This window comes from Pararge aegeria, chromosome 25 (genome assembly GCF_905163445.1).
Source record: "Pararge aegeria chromosome 25, ilParAegt1.1, whole genome shotgun sequence".
In the NCBI taxonomy this organism is placed as follows: domain Eukaryota; kingdom Metazoa; phylum Arthropoda; class Insecta; order Lepidoptera; family Nymphalidae; genus Pararge; species Pararge aegeria.
Window position 1 is genome coordinate 8,924,320 of NC_053204.1, and position 25,894 is coordinate 8,950,213.

A 25,894-nucleotide genomic window follows, 5' to 3' on the forward strand; every position below is an offset into this window, starting at 1 on the left:
AATTTGAATTTTTAACTGTAAGGGATGGTGATAACTTCGTTCGCAAACTTAAACCTAAAGCTACGAGGGTTCCAAACGCGCCCTGGTCTAAGAAGAGCCCACAACAAACTTAGCCGGGTAATTTTTTTTTGTTATCACCGTCTCACAGTGAATTTATATTAAGCTATGAAGCTAGAGAAATTCACACCCAAGCTTTTTTATCTTTTAAGTAATCCTTGATATTATAATAGGATTTTTCTGTAATGTAATAATATTAATTACAATTATGAAATAATGCAATACAATTAATAAACAAATAAACAAGAAAAATTAAACCAAATTAATTGCCTCGTACCGCAGGAAGAGGGGTGTTGACCAACTGTATTTTGATCTGAACTCAAACAATAAGAACTTTTATACTGTTATAGATTTTTTACAACAACATTTGTTGCATTATTTGCATGCAATACACTGTAACCTAAAACCTTTTTAAATATGTAACAGCTTTAAAACGTGTATTTTGCAAATAAAGAAGTAAAATTAAAAAAAAAAAATCACAATTAAGTTTACATGTACTAACGAATGTCATTTTAAATATTCATCAATAGTATAAAAAGAATGTCTATTTAAATATTGAAATAATTTATCTTTTAAACATTTTGACATTTATTAGTGGCTTCATTTCGTCAGGTAATTTATTGAATATTTTTATCGCCATTATAAAAACTACTTATTGTTATAGAGAACGGTTTTATGTGCGGGGAATCTTGATCTATTTGTATGACGTTTATTTTCAAATTCCGTTAACAATGTTAACGGCCGACTGGCGCAGTGGGCAGCGACCCTGCTTTCTGAGTCCAAGGCCGTGGGTTCGATTCCCACAACTGGAAAATGTTTGTGTGATGAGCATAAGTGTTTTTCAGTGTCTGGGTGTTTATATGTATTTTCTAAGTATTTATGTATATATAATTCATTAAAATATTCATCAGTCATCTTTAGTACCCATAACACAAGCTACGCTTACTTTGGGGCTAGGTGGCGATGTGTGTATTGTCGTAGGATATTTATTTATTATTTATTTATTTATTATTGTTTTTATACTAACTTAAAAAAGACTACCTCATAAATATATAATGATGGGAGTGTTAATATGTCAAGCTTTAACAGTAAGCTTGGTATCGGGGATCTAGCGCGACCATGCTTATATGTGCCTTGCTGTGTTCCGGTTTGAACTGGTTGCCGGTCCAGTTCAGCAGTTAAACCATCTCCTTTCTACCATCGAACTGGGAGGTACCGAAAGAACCTGCACCGTTACGTAATTGAAATCAGCACGTACGAAGCTTTTTGCTTCTTCCTATCTGATCCGCACCGCAAAGGCCTGGAATGCCTTCCCATCTTCCGTCTTCCCCGATACCTATAATCTGGGTACCTTCGAATCAAGAGTGAACAGGCATCGTCTAGGCAAGCGCGCCCAATCTTAGGCTGCATCATCACTTAACATCAGGTGTGATTGCAGTCAAGCACTTGTCTATATATGTATTAAAATAAAGTGGGCTGTTGAAGGCCCAAAAATGAAGATGATGTAAAATTTGGTTTCCAGATTCCGCGCCCGTCTCCACGTGGTCTGCATAACGGACAAGTTGACTGGCGAGCTGAAGTGTGACGGCTGGCCGGATGTCAAGGTGGCCCTCGCGCCCGTTGGACCACTGAGGCCCAACGCTGACGAGTCCGAACTGCAACAGCTCATAAGGTATTCCAACGCTCCCACTTTGGCTATCACCGTTGCCATGAATACAAACTAGAAAATAAAATATTTTTTTTTATAAATGAATTGTGCTACAACTTTATTTATTTATTTATCACAACCAAAAAAAAAAGGTTCACAAAAGGCGGACTCATTTTTCATTTAACTTTAATAGAAAATTTGGTAGAACTCCGATATACTGAATTGAATATACCTTTTCGATGGTACAGGCGTGGTATACTGCTCTAACGAACAGTGATTAACTCTTACTCATATTTAAGTATGTTTTAGTATATATTAGTTTATTATTATTAGTATTTTATGTGTATCTTGATAAGTATTAGTGTGATATTGTTCGTAAGTATGTATATAATAATAATACACCCACCAATCGGTTTCCCTTGGTTTTCCTAATCCTAAGGTTACCTGGAAGAGATCGCTACTAAGCGATAAGGCCGCCCTTTGTATCCTACTTTTTAAGTTGATTTTTGTTGTGTCCATTGTTCTTTTTTACTATTTGTGGTGTACAAATAAAGTGTATAAATAAAAAAATAAAAAAAATAACGAACATTGGTTCTGAGTCTGTTTTACCGAATATGTTAACTAATCTGACGGTCCAAAAGTAGTGCTGTCCTTTTCACTCTGCATCTCCTGGAAAAGAATTTGAAAGAGCTGATGCTATTGTCGATGTAATGAATAAAATTTAAACTTATGTCGAGTCGACCGTTATTGTTCCGATCGGCCTTTCAGTCAATGGTCTTCTCGTGAAAAGCTTCGACCAACATCTTAAGAAGCTTTTGCTTGGTTGTTGGACCAAGGGTCGGATACAGAAGGCAGTCCTTGAAACGGCGCGTATTGTGAGGAGGTTCCTCACTTTGGAGCCCTGACCGCCGGATGCTTGGGCATTCAAAAGCCCCCATTCAAAAGAGGGTGGATATTTTTTCTTATAGATTTTTAAAAGTGTTTTATTTTTCAAGCACTGATATTTTCTTGTTTATTTAGAACAGTTTAAAATAAAATTATAAATATAAAATACTCAGCACTGATAAGAATTAAAAAAAAAAAATGAAATTCAACCAATGATATCTAGTAAATAATAATTATAATTCTTTATTTGGTAACTATCTACACTATTATTTAACAGAACAATTATAAACAGTAATAATCAAAAGCTAAAACAAAAAACTTACAGGAGATATCATATTAAATTTACAAAATAATAACAAATTAGAATTTCTGCCTTCACACAGCCTTCATCAAACTCCATAGTTTAATATAAAGCTAGCAATATTTAAGATATATTTCCCATCTTAATTGATTGAATATATTCACAGTGACATAGTAGTGAGCGCTCTACGGAACACTCATCTGTACTTCAACTTCGCGCATTACCCCACCTGTCCACGCCTCAGACGATATGTACCCGAGGCAGGACCGCGGTTACCCCTCCACTATGACTCTATGGTAAGTGTCAATAATACTTAATAGCAAGCTATAAAGCATCGTATAACTATACGAATAGCTGATCTCGCTCAGTGGCGTGCATAGACGTTATGCACAGGGTATGCAGATGATATAAATTAAAGAAAATCTCCAGTATGAGTTAGAAATACTTAAATGTAGGCTTTTTATGACTCTTACAAAGCCTATCCTTAAGTTTTTTATTACTCGCACTGGAGATTTGCTTCATTTTATATCATCTGCACCCTTCAACTAAGTGCAATTAAGAGATCGGAGACATTGCGCTACACAAAACTTAGCTTTTCATATAATTAACATAACTGTAATATAAACATTGATTAAGTGTACTTTTTAACTGAAATAAATAAAAATTCACTGCCAAAACCACATCCTTAGCCACCGCAACCCCCTTAACCACCCCTACTCACAAACTTATAGGCATAGCCACACCCACAGTCGCACCCACTACCACAAAAAAGTGCCACAACCACAGCCACGCCTTTGGCCTCTCCCACTCCGCCAGCCACAGCCACTCCCATTGCCACAGCCACACCCACATCCACACCCATTACCACGTCAATATTCTTAGGATTGTATTGTTTTTAAAGAAAAACCCCCCTAGCGACTCCCACTACCACGCCCTCAATCACACCCAAAGCCACTCCCATAGCCATACCCACATCCACACCCATTACCACGCCCACTCCCGATCCCACAACAGTCCACGCCTGGACTAAAGGCCTCTCCTAACGGGAGAGTTTGCCCGTAATCACCACGCTAGGCAGACGGGTGTTACCTAAAAAAATTAGAGGTTGGATGGGCTTCGAATTCGGCCCCTCGAAAGTGAAGCCGAATTCCTAACCACTTTGCTATCATCTACAAATACATATCTACTACAAAATATACTTATACACATACCTACATATATGTACTATAAAAATGAAATGCCCATCTTTATTTCCAGCTGCACTCCGACCGTCAGAACATGTACACCTCTACCCCGAACTCGACGGCCGGCTGTGTCCAACTGCTGGGCGAAAAAAGGCTCCTAGTTAAGATCGTCAGTGCTAAAGACATCGGGGGTAAACATGGAACATAACTTTATTACGTTTGTTATAAGTATGTGTGCGTGCGTGCGTGCGTGCGTGCGTGCGTGCGTGCGTGCGTGCGTGCGTGCGTGCGTGCGTGCGTGCGTGTATGCGTGCCCGTGTGTGTGTGCGTGGGTGTGTGTGTGGCATTGTAACACTCCAACGTATAACACATTTAGATGTTTATTTTTTTTGGTTTGATAGGTGCATAAGTCGGGTGTGTTCGTAGCTATGTTTGATAAAAATCGGTTCAAGATGGCCGCCGCTATATAATTTATTTATTTATTTATTTATTAGCTTTTCAAGGGAAACAAACAGTATAATTATACATAAAAGTAATGCCGTATTTTTGTATCACATAGACCAATAAAGTTTCCACAACTTGGTTATACATATAACACGATAACATTAACCACAATTGCTTAGGAGTAAGTACCTAGCAAGCAATTATTATACAAAAAAAAGAAAAAATAACAATAATGTAAGTAAAACAAAAATGAAAAACAAAAACTTTAAAGCTATAGTACTTATTTTGTCAAAATAAATTTTCTAAACGTGCCAATTTTGACATGAAAAATGTCCGTCTCACAATATTTGTTGTTAAAAGCCTTATACCTTGTCTTCCATCTAGCCCACGCGAAGGGAGGTTTACGCCTTGCATTTAACCTACGACATGCAAAATCGATATTACTTAGAAGAAGTGGCAGATTACTTTTTTTTGTTTGAAAGGTGCATAAATGTCCTATTGACGATTTTAAGTGCAATAATTTAATTTAAACCTCTTCCTTTTAAGTCGGTTAAAAAGTAACCTTCTCTCTTATGAAATTGACACTAATATCATTTTGGTTCCACAGGTAAAACCGGCTGCGTAGCGCCATACTGCGTGGTGGAAATGGATGAACCTCCGCAGAAGAATCAGACCGGCTTCAAGAAAGACACTACCAGTCCTCAATGGGAGGAACACTTCCTTTTGTAAGTTAAAAAAAAAAACCAAAACATAAAAAGCTGTAATAGATAAACAACCACAGAGTTAAGAACATACAGAATCCGCTTTCAGCTATTATAGTATGCAGTGCATTGTGTCCCAAAAACGGTGGAAACCCCCTGCGCACTTCTCACTTTACAGCCGCGGAAATTTGCTAGCTCACAAACTTTATCCTATTTTTCCCATTTCAAACAGACTTCAAAAAGAAGGAGGTTCTCAATTCGTCGACGTCTTAACTTCTAAATATTCTATTTTCGTTTAAAACATACACTAATGGCATATTTTTAATTCAAAATTCATTTATTTCAAGTAGGCCTAATACAAGCACTTTTGAAACGTCAAGTCTGTCCGTGTGTAGTGACTCTACCACCGGTTCGGAAGGCAGATTCTACCGAGAAGAAGCCGGCAAGAAACTCAGCAGTTGCTCTTTTCCAACATCAAAAATTTACATTTTATATTTTAACATTCATTTTTCTATCTTGTGAGAGATGAAAGCGAAGCCGGATGCTTCCAAGCAACCTTGTCATTAAGAAACTCATCAATTGTATAATAACCTCGCTGTAATAAATGTGTTTTAACACATTATTTAATTTCCATTTATTCTCCAGGTGGTCCCATTTAAATTTCAACCAAATCGGTCGAGCTGTTATTAAAAATCAACAATAATGTAACAAAATACCAATTTTTTTTTGCTTTTTAGTTCCTGGGCGTATATTGAAGTCGTTTTTTTTTTTTAAATATAAAAATAATTTTATGATAAACGTTTAGAACATTAAAAATTATTACTGTCAACTGCTAAATGGTATAAGGTTACTAGTGTCGTGTCGTGAGGTTAGGACTTCGGCCTCCCACTCTGGGGTACCTAGTTCGATCTCCAACACGTACCTCGTAATCTTCGTAAATATCACTTGATTTAAAAAAGAAGGAAAATTGCATAACTGAGTTATTTCCATAATTTTCCAAATATATACGAGTATTTTACGACCTAAAAATAAAGATTATGATCGCTATGAAGCGATAAGGCCGCCAAATTTTATACGTTGTTTTGTTATACTTTTCTTTTTAATGTTCTTTTTGTGGAGTGCAATAAAAGTATATTCATTCACTCATCCATCCATTCATTGACATTCATTTTGACGGCCGATTGGCGCAGTGGGCAGCGACCCTGCTTTCTGAGCCAAGGCCGTGGGTTCGATTCCCACAACTGGACAATGTTTGTGTGATGAACATGAATGTTTTTCAGTGTCTGGGTGTTTATCTATATATTATAAGTATTTATTTATATTATTCATATAATTATTCATCAGCCATCTTAGTGCCCATAACACAAGCTATGCTTACTTTGGGGCTGGATGGCGATGTGTGTATTGTCGAAAAAAATAATAATTCATTAATCCATTCATTCATTCATTCATTCATCCATTCATTCACCCATTCATTCACTCAAAGATTGTTCTTTTACAGCGATCTGTCTCCACAAACAGCAGAGTTGTTGTTTGAGGTGTACGACCGCACGGGGCCGCCGTCTCCTGGAAATTCTACCTCACAGCATCGGTAAGTACCTTTATACAACGCGGAAATGAAAACCGAAATAATACTTCATATGCTTCAGAGGTACGTTATCTACTGTCTATGAGACTTATCTGTGAAACTGAAACGCTAATAGTTCTTGAGTAAACCACTGCCAAAGTTTTTACTGAAAGAAATCAGCATAGGTACTATGCGCGTGTCGGTCTTTTATCTTCAATAGGGTTGCCACACTTAGAATGTTTTGAATTCGTTTGTATTGAAAAAGAAATATGCTTCTTTTGATTTAATATTTTTACATGGTCATGATTCCTCATGAATTAAATAACTCGCTTTCAACACAAATCGCTTAAGGACACGTCTCTGTCGGAAAAGTGGTAACTAGCCACGGCCAAAGCCTCCCACCGGACCAAACCGCTAACGATTCATCATTTATTTATTTATTTATTGTTATTAGGTACACAAAACAGGTAATAACTATATTATAGTGAATATAAGTAATAACAAGTTTTGTTCTAAGCTACAACCCAAAGTATGTGTACACAACTTGGAATTAAATTAAACAAAAAGTAAAGATAAAATTAAAGTTGAAACAAAAAAGAATCACTTAAAAAATAATATATATCTTATATCTTAATATATATAAATCTCTTGTCACGATGTTTGTCCGCGATGGACTCCTAAACTACTTAACCGATTTTAAATTATATTGGCACACCGTGAGCAGTCTGTTCCAACTTAAGAGATAGGATAGTTTAGATTTTTAATTATAGTCGCAATTTTATTTTATTGCAAATTATTTTTCTATAATTAATTGACAGTCAGATGTTATATATATATAATACTACTATACTAATTTAAGGCTTAGCGATACTGAATGCTTTAAAAATACAAAAACAAACGCAGACGAAGTCGCGGGCAACAGCTAATATATATATATATATATAATTTCCCTTAAGATTTCCTATTTGTATTAAAAGGTTTTATATTAAATCATACTATATTATGATTTAGATGCCCCCTGAAACTGTCAGTGGTACGTAGGTGATAGGTGGAAACGCATATAAATAATTCAGGAAAAAAAAACTACATATCGCGAAAGGCGTCTACTGAACCCTACATAGTGCGTGGAAAATATACCCTTGACCTTTTTTGTTATTCCAGGTTCTTGGGCTTAGGTCTTGTGGGGATAGACGAGCTGCTGGCAGCACCCTCACAGCGCCAGCAGATAGGGCTCCAGACGAGACCCATGGAGGACCACGATGTCAGCGGAAGCCTCACCGTCGAGTTCCTGTTCATAGAAGGCGCGGACATACCGGACCTGGGTTCGAAGCCTTTCAAGATCAAGGAGAGTCTCCGCACAGTGTCGCCTCAAGGACGTCTCACCACCACCACCAAAACTACTTTCCAGCAAAACGGTAAGATGCTCATCTAACGTCGTAATTGTGAACTCATTACCGGTTCACTACAGGGCACGGGTGCACCAAATGTGAAGGGTTTATTATGAAAATTAAGCTTAATTTGCTATACTCCGCGAAAAGCAGGAGAAATTAAATAATTCAAATTCATTTATTTCATGTAGGCCTATTTTATATGCACTTTTGAAACGTCAAGTATATGTTTGTAGTGACTCTACCAATATTAAAACAATTAATAGTAATTTATTTAAATGCGACTTGGCAGGATATGTGACCAGTGATATTTATTAAAATTTATGAACACCTATCTAAACATGTTGCATGTACCATATTCAAGAAAAATAAAAATTGATTGATTGAAGGGCTACCTTGAGTAGAGATATTTTTGACTTTGACTTTGACTTTGACTTGTAGTGGAATTAAAAAAAAGTCTTGTTGTCTGGTTCCAGGTCATGACACCAGTCAGCTTACTGAGTCAGCTCTGCGTGAGCTGGAACTCAGCCCAACCAGCGCAGCCAACAAATCCACTCTGATCATACACTCTGTGCAACGGGTCAGTTCCTATTCTACATTATCTGTGGTTGGCTCAACATGTCTTCTTAACACTTGAAACCACAAAAACAATATTTTGGTTCTGGCATATTTTGGGACCAACCTTCCTTGGGATTTTTTATCATGTACACAGGGTTGAATAAAAATATCAGAAAGCTCCCGACCTGTGGTTGTTCGCGTTAAAACAAACAACTTTTGCTCTACAACTTTTTTTTTTTACTCTATAGTTTGTGAAATATTCAATACTCAATATTTAACATAGTAACTCTATTTGTTACTACTCTGTAATGTCACATCGGCAACAGCGCGCGAACCGAGTCTATCGTGCGGTCAATGACCCGACTACGCCACGTGCTCGAATCACATGTATTTGGTTTCACAGTGTAATGTCACTTTACAGAAGTAACATGAGTTATTAATTTTTTTGTGTGAAATAAATTAATGATGTATTTAAAAAAGTCGTAGAACAAAAAGTGTTAGTTTTAATTATAGGAACGACAAGGCAAAAACTTTCTGGTTTTTTTTTTAAACTGTATATATAGACGAGCGCTTGACTGCGATCACACCTGATGGTGCACCCTAAGGTGGAGCGTGCCTGCCCAGAAGACGCATATTCACTCTTGATTTTTAGGTTGTTTTTTTTTTTAATTTTGTTTACAATGCGAACTATACCATACGGTAGACGAATTTTTCCAAGTACATATTTTAGTAAAAAGTTTCATACATTTTTTTGTTAACAAAAAAACATGAGTACATAGATGTAAATAACAAACAAATGGTTTTTGTTTTTTTTTTTGCATGCGTATGGACTTAAACGTCGCAGGAGCCGACGAAGTCTATCAAGGTTAGTTTTGATTGCATTTGATACTTAACATGTTAAACTTTTAACTTAGTATTTGATGTCATTTGTTCATGCGATTATAGCTCGTAACATTAATCTTGTAAATATTTTTTTGTTTATTGATTTTTTATCGCATGCTAGCCCCCAAATTAACTCAAACTTAAAATGTGTTTTTTTTTCGTATATTGGTAACAATTATGAGAGGTTTAGTATTTCAAACTCAGAAAAAAACTTAAAATAATTTTAAAAAAGCTTTAAACAATGATATTTTAAAGCATTTTATAAAAAAAAAAAAAAAAAGTGTTACAAGTTATCTGTGTACCAATCATAAACTAAGAATCTCAAATTGCTACTAAATGTGTGCAGTGTTGCCATACTAACCCAAAAAAACCTCCCAAAAAAGGTGGAAATAACAGACTCTGGAAAATTTATTGAAGTCGAGAGGGAAGCCGTAGAGAGCAATCTACCGGTCATAGACAAGCAAGAGTTTAAAGAGCAAAAGAGTGTGACCCCTAACCAATCTCCCGCCAAAAGTGTAAGGATTAAAGAAAACGGCGCCAAGGCTAATGGCGACACAGAAGTGATAAAAGTATGTTGTTTTTTTTTTTTTAATATTTTCTTTACATTTTTATTAACATTTACTAAATGTTGTATGATTTTTGTTGTTTGATTTGTAGTTTTGCAGCACTTTGTTACTTTTCTCGACTTTCTGTGTTTAGGACATATACCTAATTAAAAAAAATACTTGGCTTATTTAGTCATGTTTTTAGGGTTTAATAAAATCGATAATTACGTCAAATTTAAACGATTGGTCATCTTTAATCGCCTTTTTAGATAGTAGGACGACTTCTTAAAATTGCATTCCTGTCCATTTGAATACGGGCTGACTTGCCAATAATAAATAACTTAGCTGGAGATCCAATTATACAGGTTCTCAACAGCTATCAAAATGTTAAATTTATTCCTTTATTTTTTTTTAACTAGCTGTTGCCCGTGACTTCATCCGCCTTATTTACGCTTTATTTATTTTTGAAGAATAAATGAGTAAATACTTTAACCATGTAGTACTATCATGTAGTACAAAACTTTTATGTATCGAATACTTAACTTTTACGCAAAATTTTGATACTTTAGGTAAAATTTTATAAAGGATCTTTTAACTTTTTTTTATAAATAAAATTATTTTCTATGTTACTTCGTGCTCATTTTGCTTTCTTTAGGTAAAACAATGGTTAAAATCGGTCCATTAGTTTTGGAGCTTATATATATAGCTTTGTACCCAACAAATAAACAAAAAAAAAAATTATCGTCGTTACAATATTTTGTATAGATAGGCCCTTAAACATTCAATCGTTATTCGATTCTATCAATTCTGGTCGGTTTTTTTATCGTTATTTTGTATTTTCTTTTAATTTTAACAGGTATCGTTATAAAGTCGAACTTTGACTTCAATTTAACGTTTACGCTTGTAATATTTCAACAGCAAGGCGGCTACGTCCAAATGGAAGCTACACCCGAGCCTGCACCCAGACAAAAGAGAAAAAGGGACTTCTTTGGCACTATCAAACGGAGGTACTACTTTCCAAACTTATGTAAATTCAAGAGAACAAAATTAATTAACTCTCAAACGCATCAGTAAACATACGAATAAAAAATCTGCTATACACATGTTAACTCTGGTGATACTGAATCTTAATAACGATTTTATACGCTATGCGAATATTACGATTTTATTGAGCTGCATACAAAAGAGCGTAACGGTAGCGGTGTTAGCCCAGTGGGAAGGAGCTCGACTTCACTTTCGGGAGGCCGAGTTTGAATCCCAGCACGCACCTCTAACTTTTCTAAGCTATGTGTATCGGGGAAAACGGAAGATGGGAGACAGGGTTGCCAGATCGATTCTTCATGTTATCAGGAGCAATGACCGATTTTTAGGGCTTTGGTCGGATGAAATAAAAAAATAAGTTAATAATATATATATACATAATATATTTAGTAAACAAACATATTTTTGCATTGCAATGTAGATATAAGAAAAAAAAACATAGTAGGTATTTGTGACACATAAGATAAGAACGGAATGAGCATGTTTATTGTTTTTGTTCTTGCCATTTGTTCGAGTACTTGTAATTTTTTTTCGTGTGTTGTTTGCAAGTTTCGTTTGACGAAAATGTGATCTTGAAATTATCGAACTTGCTTTTCGGGAGATTATTTGCTTTGTCGGGAGTCGGGAGGACATACGAAAATTCGGGAGAATCCCGCCAATTCCCAACCCTAATGGGAGGGCATCCCAGGCTTTTGCGGTGCGCATCAGAAAGGAAGAAGCGAAAGCTACGTGCTGATGGTATTCCAATAACGTAACGGTGAAGATTCTTTCGGTACCTCGCAGTTCGATTGTAGAAAGGAGATGGTTTAACCAAATCGAATAGCTCCTGAACACTTGCTAAGCAAACTGTTTATTACCGAAACTCCCTTTTCAGGTTAGGCAGAGCGCGAACTCGCGGCGCCTCCTTGGACCTTCAAGACCAGGATATGGAGAACCAGCGTATCAGAAGTATCAGCGCCGAAAGAAATAGCCACGGTAAACTGTTTTTAATTAATTAATGAAATGACACTAAAAATCCATTACCGGCCCACTACAGAACACGGGTCTCCTCCCACAATGAGAAGGGGTTAAGGGTGTAGTCCACCACGCTGGCCCAGCGCGGATTGGTGGGCTCCACACACCTTTGAGAACAGTATGGGGAACTCTCAGGCGTGCAGGTTTCCTCACGTATTTTCCTACACCGTTGAAGCATGTGATATTCGAATTACTTTAAACATAAAATTACCAGTGAATAAAAGAATTAATGAATGAAAGAACGAATGAAAGAATGAATGAATGAAATGCACTTTTATTGCAGACTACAAAAATTACAAAGACCAGAAAAGAAATGACAACACAACATAAAATTTTGGAGGGATAATTGCAATTGCGTAAAAGACTACGGAAAAGGGTTTTTAGGAAGTTATTTTACACACACTACAAAGTACTTTATCACTATCGACCTCCCAGGCACATTGGCGAGCGCTGTTTGTCTTATAATTGGTAAATCCAGGTTTCTACACCCGGCATAGAGAATTAGAGAATTTTTTATTTCCGTTTTTTTTTCTGGTCTGGTCTGGGTGACGGGATTTGGTGTGGCTAGATAAAGATGTGCAGCCAAGCGATTTATCGGTTCCGGTGAAACGCTGCGTAGAAACCGATTAGTGGCTTACCCTTATTTTTATACCCCTAACAGTCGACTTACAAGAAATGGTCATAAATTAGTGACATCTGCATATCGTCTGCGAAAGGTGCAGAAGTCATTTGTGGGACCTACCAATCCATAAGTTTAAAGAATGTGTTAAAACACATTTATTACAGCGAGGTTATTATACAATTGATGAATTTCTTAATGACAAGGTTGCTTGGAAGCATCCGGCTCCGCTATCATCTCTCACAAGATAGAAAAAATGAATTTTGAAATGTAAATTGTTAATGTTGGAAAAGAGCAACTGCTGAGTTTCTTGTCGGCTTCTTCTCGGTAGAATCTGCCTTCCGAACCGGTGGTAGAGTCACTACACACAGACAGACTTGACGTTTCAAAAGTGCTTATATTAGGCCTACTTGAAATAAATGAATTTTGAATTTTGAATTTTTTGAATTTTTAACAGGAGAGAGAGAGGGAAAGAAAAGTAAAAAATAAACCACTCTTTTTATACTATCTTTAATTTTATTTTAACAATACAAAGCGTGGCATGTTCCTTACAACCCACACAAATATGTCATGGAGCATCTCTTAAGTAGACACACGAAGAGTAGACAAACATACTAAGAGTATATTTTCAGAATGAGTTCTTTTTTTTTGCATTTATACTTCGACAATAGCCCCAAAGCCAATTGACATCTAGCCCCAAAGTTAGCGTCACTTGTGTTATGGGTACTGAATATTATTAATGTATAATATACATAAATACTTATAATATACAGATAAACACCCAGACTGTGAAAAACATTTTCCAGATGTGGGAATCGAACCCACGGCCTTGGACCCAGAAAGCAGATTCGCTGCCTACTGCTCCCGTCCGCTGTCATTGTCTTTGTTTGCCAGCTGAGTTTCTTGCCGGCTTCTTCTCGGTATAATCTGCCTTCCGAACCGGTGGTAGAGTCACTACACACAGCCAGACTTGACGTTTCAAACGTGCTTATATTTGGCCTACTTGAAATAAATGAATTTTGAATTTTAATGTGAGTAAATAGTGAGTTGTTATGTTTCTTTTTTCAGACAAAGCTCTCACTCTGCCCAATAGAAATGTGTACTCAGCTGGTGCATCTCCCGCGCAATCTGGAGATGAATCTAGAACTTCACGAAGGTGTGTACAATAATTTGGTTTTAAATAAAAAAAAAAGAATAAAAAAAAAAAATTTAGTCAATATATAAATTTTACAACCAAAAGTTGCTAACTTGTACATATTTTTATTTTTCTGTTATTTTTTATTATTATTTAAATCTATTCGAAAGTTAGTTATATACAAGTGCTATATAACAGGAAAACTTTAAAGCGCTATAAGTTATAATTACTATACATGATATTATTATAACGTGGTATTTATTATAACATAAAAGTCGTTAAATATAGCTTTCTAACAGTTAGGTCCAATTAAATAATTGTATTTTACGCGATTATAGATAACATTAGCACTAAATGTATTTTTTTTCTCTTTTTCCATCTGGCAACACTCACGCTGGGGATAAAACGCACTGCAATCTGGTAACATTGGTTTTTCATACTAATTCTTCTACTCTCTAACTTTCTGAAACGCTTGAATAATCGTTTCCCCATAATGCTTTAATAAATCTTTGTATTGGTTTTTATTTTCCATTAATTTAAAAAAAAAAATTTCATTTCTCCATTTTCATGAACTTTCCCAATCATAACTTAATAAAAATAAAACTTTAAAACCATAAACAATCAAACATTTTTTGGTTCATACCAACATTTTTTTTTTTTTTAATTTTTTTATCAAACTCGTATCATTTCTCGTCCGTTTTTATCTTCATTTGAAAAAAAATGTCGATCATCACTTCCCAATCCGTAACAATACATCGTTCCGCGAAAAATTCAAAATTAACGGACCAGATCGTCCCTCAGCGAAGTCTCCGGATTCAGTACAGCATCAGCCCGGACCTTCATCCACGAGGCTTCCACCCTGGTCCTGGAGACCTTAGAGGCGGGGATTAAGAAGCATTACCTGGTGCCTTTGACAGTTGCGCAACGATCCAGATGGAGGCGAAAAGGCGTAAAGTTGCATATTTTTAACGAGCACACTTTCATCGCTAAACATCTTAGTGGGTAAGTAAACATTTTTTTTAATCAATTTTTTTTATTTTAAAAAAGAAAGATAAAAATAAAAAAATTGCTTGAATGTGTGGGTGGTCAAAATAAGTTGTTTTACGATAATTTAAATACACTCCTAAAATCTACTGTCAACGAGAAGCAAATCTTTTATGATTTTATGGACTCAAACTCATTCATAAAAAGAAAAATAAAAAATAAAAAATATTTTTTTTTATTTATGGAAATAATAATTATAGTTAAAGATTTCAAGTCAAATTTAAGATCAAATTGTCATTTAAATATATGTTAACACTGCAGTAAGTTTCATCGTTATGTATAAACGAACCCAAATTTAATACAATTAATTGTACACCAAACCATTATACAAAGTTTAACTACAACAATATTACAAATATTAGGCAGGTGAAATAGTCGGCCTTATCGCTAACAAGCGATCTCTACCAGGAGTTAATCGACAAACTAAAATATATATATATACATATATTATTACGATACACACATCGCAATCTAGTTCTCAAGTAAGCGTAGCTTGTTATGGATACTAAGATAGCTGATGAAAATGTATAATATACAACAATAGTTATAATATACAGATAAACACATTGACAAACATTTAGGTTCACCACACAAATATTATCAGTTGGAATCGAGACCCACAGCCTTAGACTCAGAAAGCAGGGTCGGTCACTCCTACCTGCCTTCCTGAAAAAAAAAATACATAAATATACTTTTGAGTACTGAATATTTGTTGCTGAAATGGTGCACTGTGTCAAAAATATTAGAATCCACATTCTAAATTCATATAAAATTAAAAAAAACTTGTCTAATCTGCCAAGAAAATATTGTGTGTGGTTATTTATATGATGACTTAGTGAGAACTGTGGGTTGGTACAGTTCCGCACAACTATGTCTAAATACAAAAAAATTAGAATAGTTATGATTGTATATGTATCGGTATATGAGTGCGGATTGGTGGACTCCACACACATTTAAGAAAATTTACGGAGAACTCTCAGGCATAAATATTCTGCGTCAATACACACATCGCCATCTAGACCCAAAGTAAGCGTAGCTTGTGTTATGGGTACCTACTAAGATGCCTGATAAATACTTATAATATACATATAAACACCCAGACACTGAAAAACATTCATGTACAGCACACAAACATTTTCCAGTTGTGGGAATCGAACCCACGCCCCTTAGACCCAGAAAGCAGGGTCGGTGCGTCGCTCGGCCCAATGCGCCAATCGGCCGTCAGGCATGCCGGTTTCCTCGCGACGTTTTCCTTAAACGTTGAAGCAAGTAGTATTTTAATTCCTTAAAACGACCATAACTAAGAAAATTTTCATCATCAACTCTTAATTGATTTAAATAAATATACTTAAATAATTATGCTATAGAAAACATTCAATTTTGATTTATAGATATTCTTTAGGGTTTTATACGACTAGCTGGCCCTAAAAAGTTGGTTTTCACCGTCGGCTTTGTTTCCCCCCAGTGGAACAGTATGTGAGGTTTGCAACAAGACGGTGGCGCGTCGGCTCGGCAAACAGGGCTACGAATGCCGCGATTGCGCCATGAAATGCCACAAACACTGCCACGTGAAGGTCCCCAACTCCTGCCCGAAGTCCACCGTGCACAATATGGAGCTGTGAGTATATGCTTTTTAAAAAAAACAATAAAAAAATACGGCTGTACAGCACTATATCTTGGTCTGTTAAAAAAAATTAAAAAAAAATTAAAACTTTATGGTATCTGATTTCTTTTTTAAAGAAATTAATAAAATTCTAATTCTAAATAAAAGTAAACTTCAAAGAAAGAAAGGGCAACTTTTCTATAAATAAAAAAAAACATCGATTGAGTGCGGTTTTTAGTTTGAATAAAGCAAATCATTACAAATACAATTTTTTTTTTTATATATTGACTATTTAAGGCCGATAAGAAAAATATGAAACTATATAACACAATTAATTTTATAGTGGTGATTTTTTAGCGGGAAGTACTACTCAGTGCTTTTATTCAACTTTTTGACAACTTTTTTAACTAAATTATATACGCTTTGACGCTTGTCTCTAACAAGCGTCAAGAAGCACAGTTCATTTTATTACTAAAAAAAAAATTAAGGGTGAACTGAGTTTTATTAGAACTTATATTCATGAATGCTAAACTGATATACAGTTATTTCTGCAATGCTATACTTCTAGCACTTCCTTCCACCTATATTATATACTACCATACATTTGCAACAAAAAGTTACATTATGTGCAAACTAACTAACGTAATATAGCTTTATTTTCTTGTCAATTAATTGTAGGTTTTGAATGGAACAGTAGGTACACTAGTAATTGAGAATGTCATAAACTGTCAAATAGTGACAGTATAGTTCAATCACAGATAATTAATATAATTATTTTCTATTAATTATATATTTATTGTAACATACGTTCTCTGGTTGCCTACCCAATGAACACGAGCTTCCCAAGCAGCTTAAATGGTAACCTGACGTAAATATGCTAGAATTAAGTTAACAGAAACCGCATCATTCCAGCATATTGTAGGCAAATACATAATCATTGTTGTGCTTTGTATATATAATAATATACCTATGAAATGGTGGTAAGTTTATTAAGTAAAACGAGATTTTATTGCTATTATAATATAATACTTCAAAAAGTTTATTTAAATGGTACGCTGAGACATTTTGTTTTAAATTAATTTTAAACATTATTTTAATTTTTTTATAATAATAAACTTCTAAATAACAATTACAACAATAACTATTAAAGTATTAGCAAATTAATTAAAAGTTGTTGTTAATTATTATTAAAAAATTACACAAATTGTTAAATCATTTCTGTCTGTTGTTTAAATAAAGCCTCGTTTTATATAAGGAGAAGTTAAATCCTTACATACGTTAATTAACTCATTCACAAAACTTACAGAACATGAATTTAATTTTATATTTAACATAAACCACAATTTAATTTATCAGAAAGTAGTCTTTATGCTTGTATTTTTACAATATTGATAAAGAATGTAGATGTCATGCTAATAGCAACGATTATTTTTCTATAACTATACGTGCTAGATTAATATTTTTCTTAAAAGCCGCTTTTAAGAAAGAACTACGAAGATAAAAAATAGTTTACGAGATTTCTAATTTAAACATATTTAACTGGTTAGCCCATATTAAGATCGATTGCTTTATCTTAAATTGTTGTTGTTGTTCTTGTTTAATCGTTTTTAAGTCAACTGTGTCTTTAACTTTCCAAATGAAAACTTTGCTGGTCTAAAATGTATTTCGTGGTTCTATCGGGCAAGACAAAAATAGTTTTATTTTTCAGTAAAAGGTTTGAATCGTTTGAGTTTCTGTTTCTTTGGTTACCTAATTATTTTGTAAAGTTTTTTTTTTACCATAACAACATCAATTAACATTTACAACAATCTCGTAAACTCTTAAACCTAATTCATGATCCGCTACGCAGCTTATATGTATTTTGATTTTCAATGCTGCCAAGGTCCCATTCCCATAGTTTTGGAAATGGAAGGTATTTTGTAGTTCATTAATTAATTTAAATCACGCTTTTGTCACTAAACATCTACAGATATGCGAACTAGCAGACTGTCGGTTCCAACTGTTAGTCGGATGTATAATTGGAGTAGTTTGACAGGTCCATATCAATACCACCTTAATAAAATTAGCGTGTGCATGCTAAGTAGAAAAGATAGAATTTCATATTAACTCTATCCTCGCAAAAAGTTGAAAATTTATAAGTATATATAATACTTATAAATTTCACGCGATTTTAAATCTGGTAATAGTTTAATAATGTATAACCTGACTGGAATTAATAATTAAGTCGGGCTAAATTTGCATGTCTGTAGACAATAGTAAATATTTAAGTAGTTGTCTACTATTGTTGTGTTACAATTAACAACTGTAATGTATTTACAAATAAACGTGGAATGACGCCTTAATAGTTTTGCACTATTCAACAGCTGACAGCGCCTATCGAATGACACAGCGTGAAAAACACTACATTGCTATTCAGACTTCACGCCACGTTTATTTGTTAAGTCATTATTGTTGTTAATTGTTAAATATCTTTTTTTTAATGTGTAATTGTAAAACTATTGTTCTGTTATTTTGTTTATTTTTTCGTATATTAATGCGAAAATAGGAAAGTTTGTGTGAATCCACTATGCATTACTGAGCGCGCAACACTGTTTAAATGTTTGTCATATTGATGCAATTAAGTACATACATATATTTTCTTTTGTTTTGTTTTACTTTACTTTATTTTTAGTATCACTTAAAGATTTTATTTAACTAACTAACTTATTTTTTAGTGTAAAGTAAATAAAAAAACAACTATTTTTATAAATAATATTCATTTTATATAATCATCATCACAAGCCTTATACGTAAAGTTAGGCACTGGGCTACTCCAATGTGGAATATAAGGCTTAAAGTGCTCTCCGAGGAACTGGTTGTATACCGAATTTCCTATAGCCAAACTGGTACAAAGAATTCCTAACAGAAAAATCCAGTACCCAATAATTCTTTTCCCAACCCGGGAATAGAAACATACTAACCTAGTCGTGGCTTTAAAACTAAAAAGTTATGGAAAGATTCTTTGAATTTTAAGGCAGATAAGAAATGATTCTTTCCTTTTGATTTACTTAACTAATGCCCGTTTTCACTAACGAGAAACTAGGCAATGCCTAAGCTAGTAACCCCTAATCAAAGAAGATTCCAAGATACCTTTTACCCATCGATTTTCACTAGGCAACTCATTTAGCTTGTCTATGGTTCTTGCCACGAGGTTCGGTATATTGTGTTTGTATTATCTTATTTTTCATTATTCGTATGGATCTAAGGTTATAAAAAAAAACTAATTTATGTTTCTTTCATCTGTCAAGTGTCAGGTTACGAGCTCCCAAACATTACGCACAGCTGAATCAGTGCCGTAATTTTAACGTCTTTAGTCATCATCCAAGAGTTGGTGAAACGTTTTTTTTCTTCTATGCATCACCCAAAACATTAGGCATCCGTCTTAAGCGTTTTCTAGGTTTAGTGAAAACGGACATAAATATCTTAACATTATTCTACGGTTTTTAGAACTATATTATTTTTAAAACGCTTTCGCTTGTTTTCTTCCCTTCTGTCACCTTCATTTTTAGATGATCAAGCTTTTGCAATAAGTTTGAATCAAATTTTGTTGTGAAGTCGGAGGCTAAAATTAATGCCTTTATTTATAGGATACCAGTGAGATATAGTTTTATTATAAATATTTAACTGACATAGTATAGTAAATTAAATATAACTACAACAAAATTTATAGATAATATTATATACATGGTTATTTAGAAATTGTTGACTACCGTCAGAACCTTAATTTATTTTTTATAAATTACTGATTGTAAGATTCAGTTGTAATTGGAAGGACTTAAAATCACATTTACAAGTTTATGCGTGTGCGTATGAACGTGGGTGCGGATTGTTTCTTGCAAACCCAAAACCTTTTTGTTGCCTATGACCTTAAATGTAAACACAACTGATGTTTTGGTTGTCACTGCGTATTCTTTTTAACCATTCTACGTATTATAAGTATTGTGCTCAAGAAAAACTGTTTCTACTTTACATCCGCAGTCGACAATTTTTAATTGATCAGTGTTAAGTGTTATATGCACGATATCATTAGTAAAGTAGTTGTTTTTAGCTAATATACATATATATATATCATTCAGATTTACTGTAACTTTAATGTTATATATTCTTAGATATAGTTCATTTATATTTTTATAAAATTAACCTTCTATTAATTATTCTTCTAGATCCATGCTACCAGTGCTAAGCGAATAAAGAAGCTAAGAAGACTGCAAGAAAAAAATATAAAAAAAAATAAAAAAAATCGCGAGCTATTCAGGTCCTTTGAAAGTACTAAAGTCTGTAGTCGCCTTTATAATTGTTTGGCTTGGTTTTTTTTTCGTTGTTGCATGCTTTTGTCGGAAATCTTTACTAATACTGTAAAAGCGAAAATGACACTGTTTGTTTGTTATTGAAACTTTTACTTCGTTCGCATATGAACAGTCTCAGAAAGACAACAAGGCCAGAGTGTCTGGGTGTGATTATCTACCTACTTATACGTATTCGATCGAGTAACAGTTAAATACGATTTACATGGCATCAAAAGAGCGTCCCATCTAATGACAATACTATTTCCCAGTATTGGAGGTAGCAAATTTCACGCTGGGCACCGTTTTAAAAAAAAAACTGAAACAAATAAGCTTTAACTGAGGAATCAAAGTCACGTTTTGACAGCTGCTTTCGTCTATGGAATCTTTCTAATTGATTCTTCACGTAAAACTTTAACGATTGAAAAATTTTCCCCGTAGTTTTTACTTTTATTAATTGGTTTGTTGTTGCTTACCAAAATGTTGTGTGCATGTTTTTATTAGAACTAGATCCAACGTATGTTTTTCTCGTAAAAGCTACACTGTTTGATTATATTTCTAGCTATATGTTTGGATATACTTTTTAACACTGTAAATGACATAGTTAAGACAGCACAAATCTATCGACTGCGTTTGAGTCATGTTTGTATACATTGTGATTACCGACGCGCAAGCCAACTTAGCGTTCGTTACGCAAACGTCGCGGGCAGAGGCGGAACTACGATACATCCCAGCCATTCGTTGCCCTGAAGGATATTCCAAATATGACTCGAATAGCACGTTAAGCCATCATTACGATCATAAATCACTGACACCTATAAATATACAAATTGCAATATATTTTTTAAATTTGTATTAGTGTTTTTACCTACACTTGGAGGAAATAACAATTTTATTAATTTTTAAAACTCATCTAAGGATTACAGAAATGAGAGGATTTGAACCTGCGACACTGGAAACGCTTTGACAACTAAGCTACGGATCTCCTACCGCTGATGCTGAATTTTTTTAAAACACAGACAAAAATTATGGATTCTATCGGATCCATAATTTTTGTCTGTGTTTTAAAAAAATATAAAATTGCAATGTTTCCTAAAACCTCAAAGCTGCATTGAACGGTGTAATTTTTTTTCTTACCTGTTTGGAGTATATTCTAAATTATCTTCCTGGTCCTTTTTTTTATAAAGTACCTGTGTTATAAAAATAAATTAAAACAAAACAATTGTGTTAAAAATAAGTTGATACGTATAAAAATATTTTTATACGTATCAACTTAATAATTTTTTTATTCGACTTTTTTATGACTAAAAATATATATATATTTATCTTTTAATTAATAAGACTGGTGAGAAAAAAATAACTATTCATCCCTCTTTAATAAGGGAAGAGTACGTTTTATGCTGACCACTGATGTTTATAGTCTATGGTGCCAAATAATTAATTCAATGTTTTCCGTTTTTGCAGGGCTTACATCACGTCTCCATACACAGACAAAAATATAAGAATGTTGTGATCTTCGGCTTATGCACAAATAAATAAATAATAAAAAAATAACTAATTGAATGCAGCTATGCGAAAACATTCCAATCGAATTCACAAATCTCAAGTCGTCATTTATGTACCGGCAGTATACCTACCCACCGCAACTGAACGCACGTCCGCGCTAGAGTTTCATAAATATGGTCTGAAGAACTGGACTATAAAATGCGAAATATATTACGCAAATCCTGGTCGGTAGATCTGAAGATTAGAGCGTTGGACCAACAAACGCAAAATATAGACTTTTCTGTGTAAAAATCCCACAAAGAGATACTAGAAAGAATAAGACGTAGCTGCGTCGGAGCCCGATTTGAATAATTGTGGATTAGAAAGTTTTCGCAAAACTACGTCGAAATATTTTTCGAATGCTTAGAGCGTGAACTTAATTATTGTTAGGGTAATATACTAGATTCAAATACTTTCTAAGAATTTCTTTATACATGAATATTTATATTTTACTTTCAAAAAGAATCAGCGGGGTTAATGACTGTAATTTCGTGACAATTACTAATTTAACGTCACAAAACCAATTGCATGCGTTCACTCTCTAAGCTGACGATTATTATAAATAATTATATATACTTAAATTATTTAATTTATTAAGATTCAAGTACAAGTTTCTCATATTGTACGCTACTTACTTAAACATATTATAGGCTTTTTTTACAAAAATATATTTATAAATGTATGTGAAACGTTATATGAAATTGTATATTAGGTTTAAGAAACGTAGTAATCCCATTGTCCTTTAGGGTTTTATACGGACAATTATTGATTGTATCGTAAAATCGATGTAACAATAGATTTCAAAGTTCTCGCTCTAATAAGAAAACTACGCCATGTAACCACAGCTTTTTGATGCAGTGGTTAAAAAAAACAGCTCTTATTAAAGTCTCTATTCTATTTCCAGTTAAATTAATATAGAAAACCAACTTTTTAACTTGTATGAAATAAAAAGTATGTGGCGCCTAGACGATGACGATGGGCTTATAAATGAGTCAGTGTTTTGGACTTTATAGTAACAAAAAAGTCACTGCCAACCATTAATAACTGCTTTTCATTTTATGAGGAGTTTATTTTAACTGAATTGTTCGTATAAACGTCGCCTTGTAAAATTTTATAAAAATAAAGTTCTTACCGCTTTTCTCACTATTGGCGTTAATGTTAGATTAGCTTAGAAATCGCTAGAACCCACCTTAAAAACCATTTCCAAACGCATCATTCACTTTATTACCATATTTATATTAAAAATAAAAAAAATAGCCAAAGTATATCGAAAGGAGGATTTATTTAAATCGCTACCTCACTTTGATGTTACGACAATACTTATTATGTAAATTTGTTACCAGTAATAAAAACCAATTAAAATAAACTATTATTATTATTATTTAGGTTTCCTTATTAATGAAATATTTTGAACGTCTTTTAACTTATTTATTTTTAGTGAAATCAAAGTTACCTGTATCGAATATTAAAAAAAATCTTAACATAATTTTATTTGTATTTAGTTTTTAACGCGGTCCAAATGATATCATCACAACTTGGTTTTAATATTTACGAAGAAATGAGGAGCATTAACACTAAGAAAGCTCGAAAATCAAATTATAATTACTTAGTTTTTAAGTGCTTGCGCACAAAATTATACTCTCGAATTGTGCAATAATATTGTCAAGCTTTAAAAAGGCTTTACCAATTTGTTAAAAAAAAAACACGCTATAAGCTTCGATTTTCAAAATTTTACTATCACGAACGTAATTTCAGTATGGCAACATTTGACCACCATGTTTTGTTCGATTTTTGTATTTAATGTGATTTTGTTAAACGAGTCACGAGTGTTTGATACTTTTACTATTTAGTGTATTTGCTACAAATATTTTTGAAAAATTTACATTTTAGTATCATATTTTATTTAACTTATTTTTTTTTTTTAATCTGGCACCTAACACACAAATTATAGTGTCGTAGAAATATTTGTAGCAATATCTTTTTTTTGTTAAATGGACAATATGCAGAAATGTACATGACAATGTTTTCTGGTACAAAATTGCTAACGCATAGTTATTTGTGTCGTTAAAAATACGACGAAATATTGTTTATATAAATGTTGGCATTGTTTTCTGTTATTTTATTTTCCTCTTCTTTTTAAATAAAAAAAAGCCTTTTGTACTCTGGTTTTTCATTTCTGAAACTGAACACACTAGCACTAGGAATACCTACTGAAAGAGCTTTTTTTCTATAAAAATAATTGACTGTCTAAGCAGACGACCCACCTGATGGTAACTGGAAAACCATCGTCTATAAATAGAGTAACACTTCATAAGGCATGCAAGGAACACGCACTGCCAAGTGCCGCCCCGTCTGCACCAACCTGTGGCGTAGGTGTTAAGCCTCATGCACATAACTAAGAACATATGGAAGCATAAAAAACAACTCCGCTTTAGAATGCTTTCTCGAAAAACTGTTAGTCACTTAATACCATTTAGCAGGAAAATGGGAAAAAATATTGTGAACTAGCAACATTCCGCGGGTATAATGTGAGACGTGCGCGGGGCGTTTGAACTGATTTTTGACTTAATGCTCTGCATACAATAATGGTTGAATATAATTTTTATTAATACATAACTATAACCTAAAATAAACTATTTAAAAACTAAATAAAATCTAAAACGTCCTCGAAACCACCGCAGCGAGGCACAGTTCCTAAGGTGCTGGCAGCATTGCCCCTTTGGATGGCCAAACTAATTTGTTGGCCAAGGTAACTGCCCGCTCTAGGACTCGATAACCCTTTTTTTATAATGGTTGAATGTGGGATTCTCATGTGCCTATAATTACACCGGAATACAGCAATGCTGTTCGGCGGTACTACTTCCCTGGACGAGGTCTGGCTCAAAAAACTACTTACACCCTTAATCGCCTCGTACGACACCCGTGAGAAGAGTAAGAGTAGGGTGACAATTATTGTATTCCGATCTGCCGTCACCACACTGATCATTTGCTTACATTATGGATTATTGTTATAGGGTAATTTTAATTAATGACTAATGAAGGGAAAAAATTGAGGCAATAAAACAAATCACTTATTTCACTTACGTATCAATTTATTGATTCCAGCATATGTACACGTACAACAGTAAGCTAGCACTCCTCAGTAAACGCCAATCGGAAAAAAGCTACTTATTATTGTAGATTTTAGTAGAAATAACGACATTCGTTTCGTTAACTGTTTTACATCTAAATTATATAAATTTAGAATAGTGAATATTGTTACAGCCGGTGTAACATTGCTTTATTTTTACTTGAGGTTTCTTCTGTGAAATGCAATATGCGAAACGCTTTAATCTTATTTTAAAACATTATGCCTGTTTTCATTAATAACTAACAAAGCAATGTCAAAATAAGTAACGCCTGATCGAATTC

At 33.9% G+C, this 25,894-nt stretch overlaps 1 protein-coding gene across 10 annotated transcripts in view; it reads left to right on the forward strand.

Annotated features, from left to right (window-relative positions):
- Positions 1-23,862, forward strand: part of LOC120634781 — an 82,557-nt gene extending 58,695 nt beyond the window's left edge. For 3 of the 10 annotated variants that reach the window (XM_039905558.1, XM_039905560.1, XM_039905559.1), the window contains exons 5-19: positions 1,580-1,729; positions 3,058-3,187; positions 4,149-4,266; positions 5,127-5,244; positions 6,722-6,811; positions 7,949-8,202; positions 8,652-8,755; positions 9,578-9,598; positions 9,999-10,184; positions 11,079-11,167; positions 12,076-12,176; positions 13,903-13,990; positions 14,759-14,971; positions 16,479-16,631; positions 22,403-22,477. In XM_039905558.1, the coding sequence (XP_039761492.1) occupies positions 1,580-1,729; positions 3,058-3,187; positions 4,149-4,266; positions 5,127-5,244; positions 6,722-6,811; positions 7,949-8,202; positions 8,652-8,755; positions 9,578-9,598; positions 9,999-10,184; positions 11,079-11,167; positions 12,076-12,176; positions 13,903-13,990; positions 14,759-14,971; positions 16,479-16,631; positions 22,403-22,451 (1,864 nt within the window). In that variant the 3' untranslated portion in view covers positions 22,452-22,477. Of the gene's footprint in view, positions 1-1,579; positions 1,730-3,057; positions 3,188-4,148; positions 4,267-5,126; positions 5,245-6,721; positions 6,812-7,948; positions 8,203-8,651; positions 8,756-9,577; positions 9,599-9,998; positions 10,185-11,078; positions 11,168-12,075; positions 12,177-13,902; positions 13,991-14,758; positions 14,972-16,478; positions 16,632-17,431; positions 17,550-18,498; positions 18,529-20,818; positions 20,930-22,402 lie in introns of those variants that run through there. The other 7 variants (XR_005659255.1, XM_039905561.1, XM_039905562.1 and 4 more) reach the window with 7 other exon arrangements.
- The last annotated feature ends 2,032 nt before the right edge of the window (positions 23,863-25,894 follow it).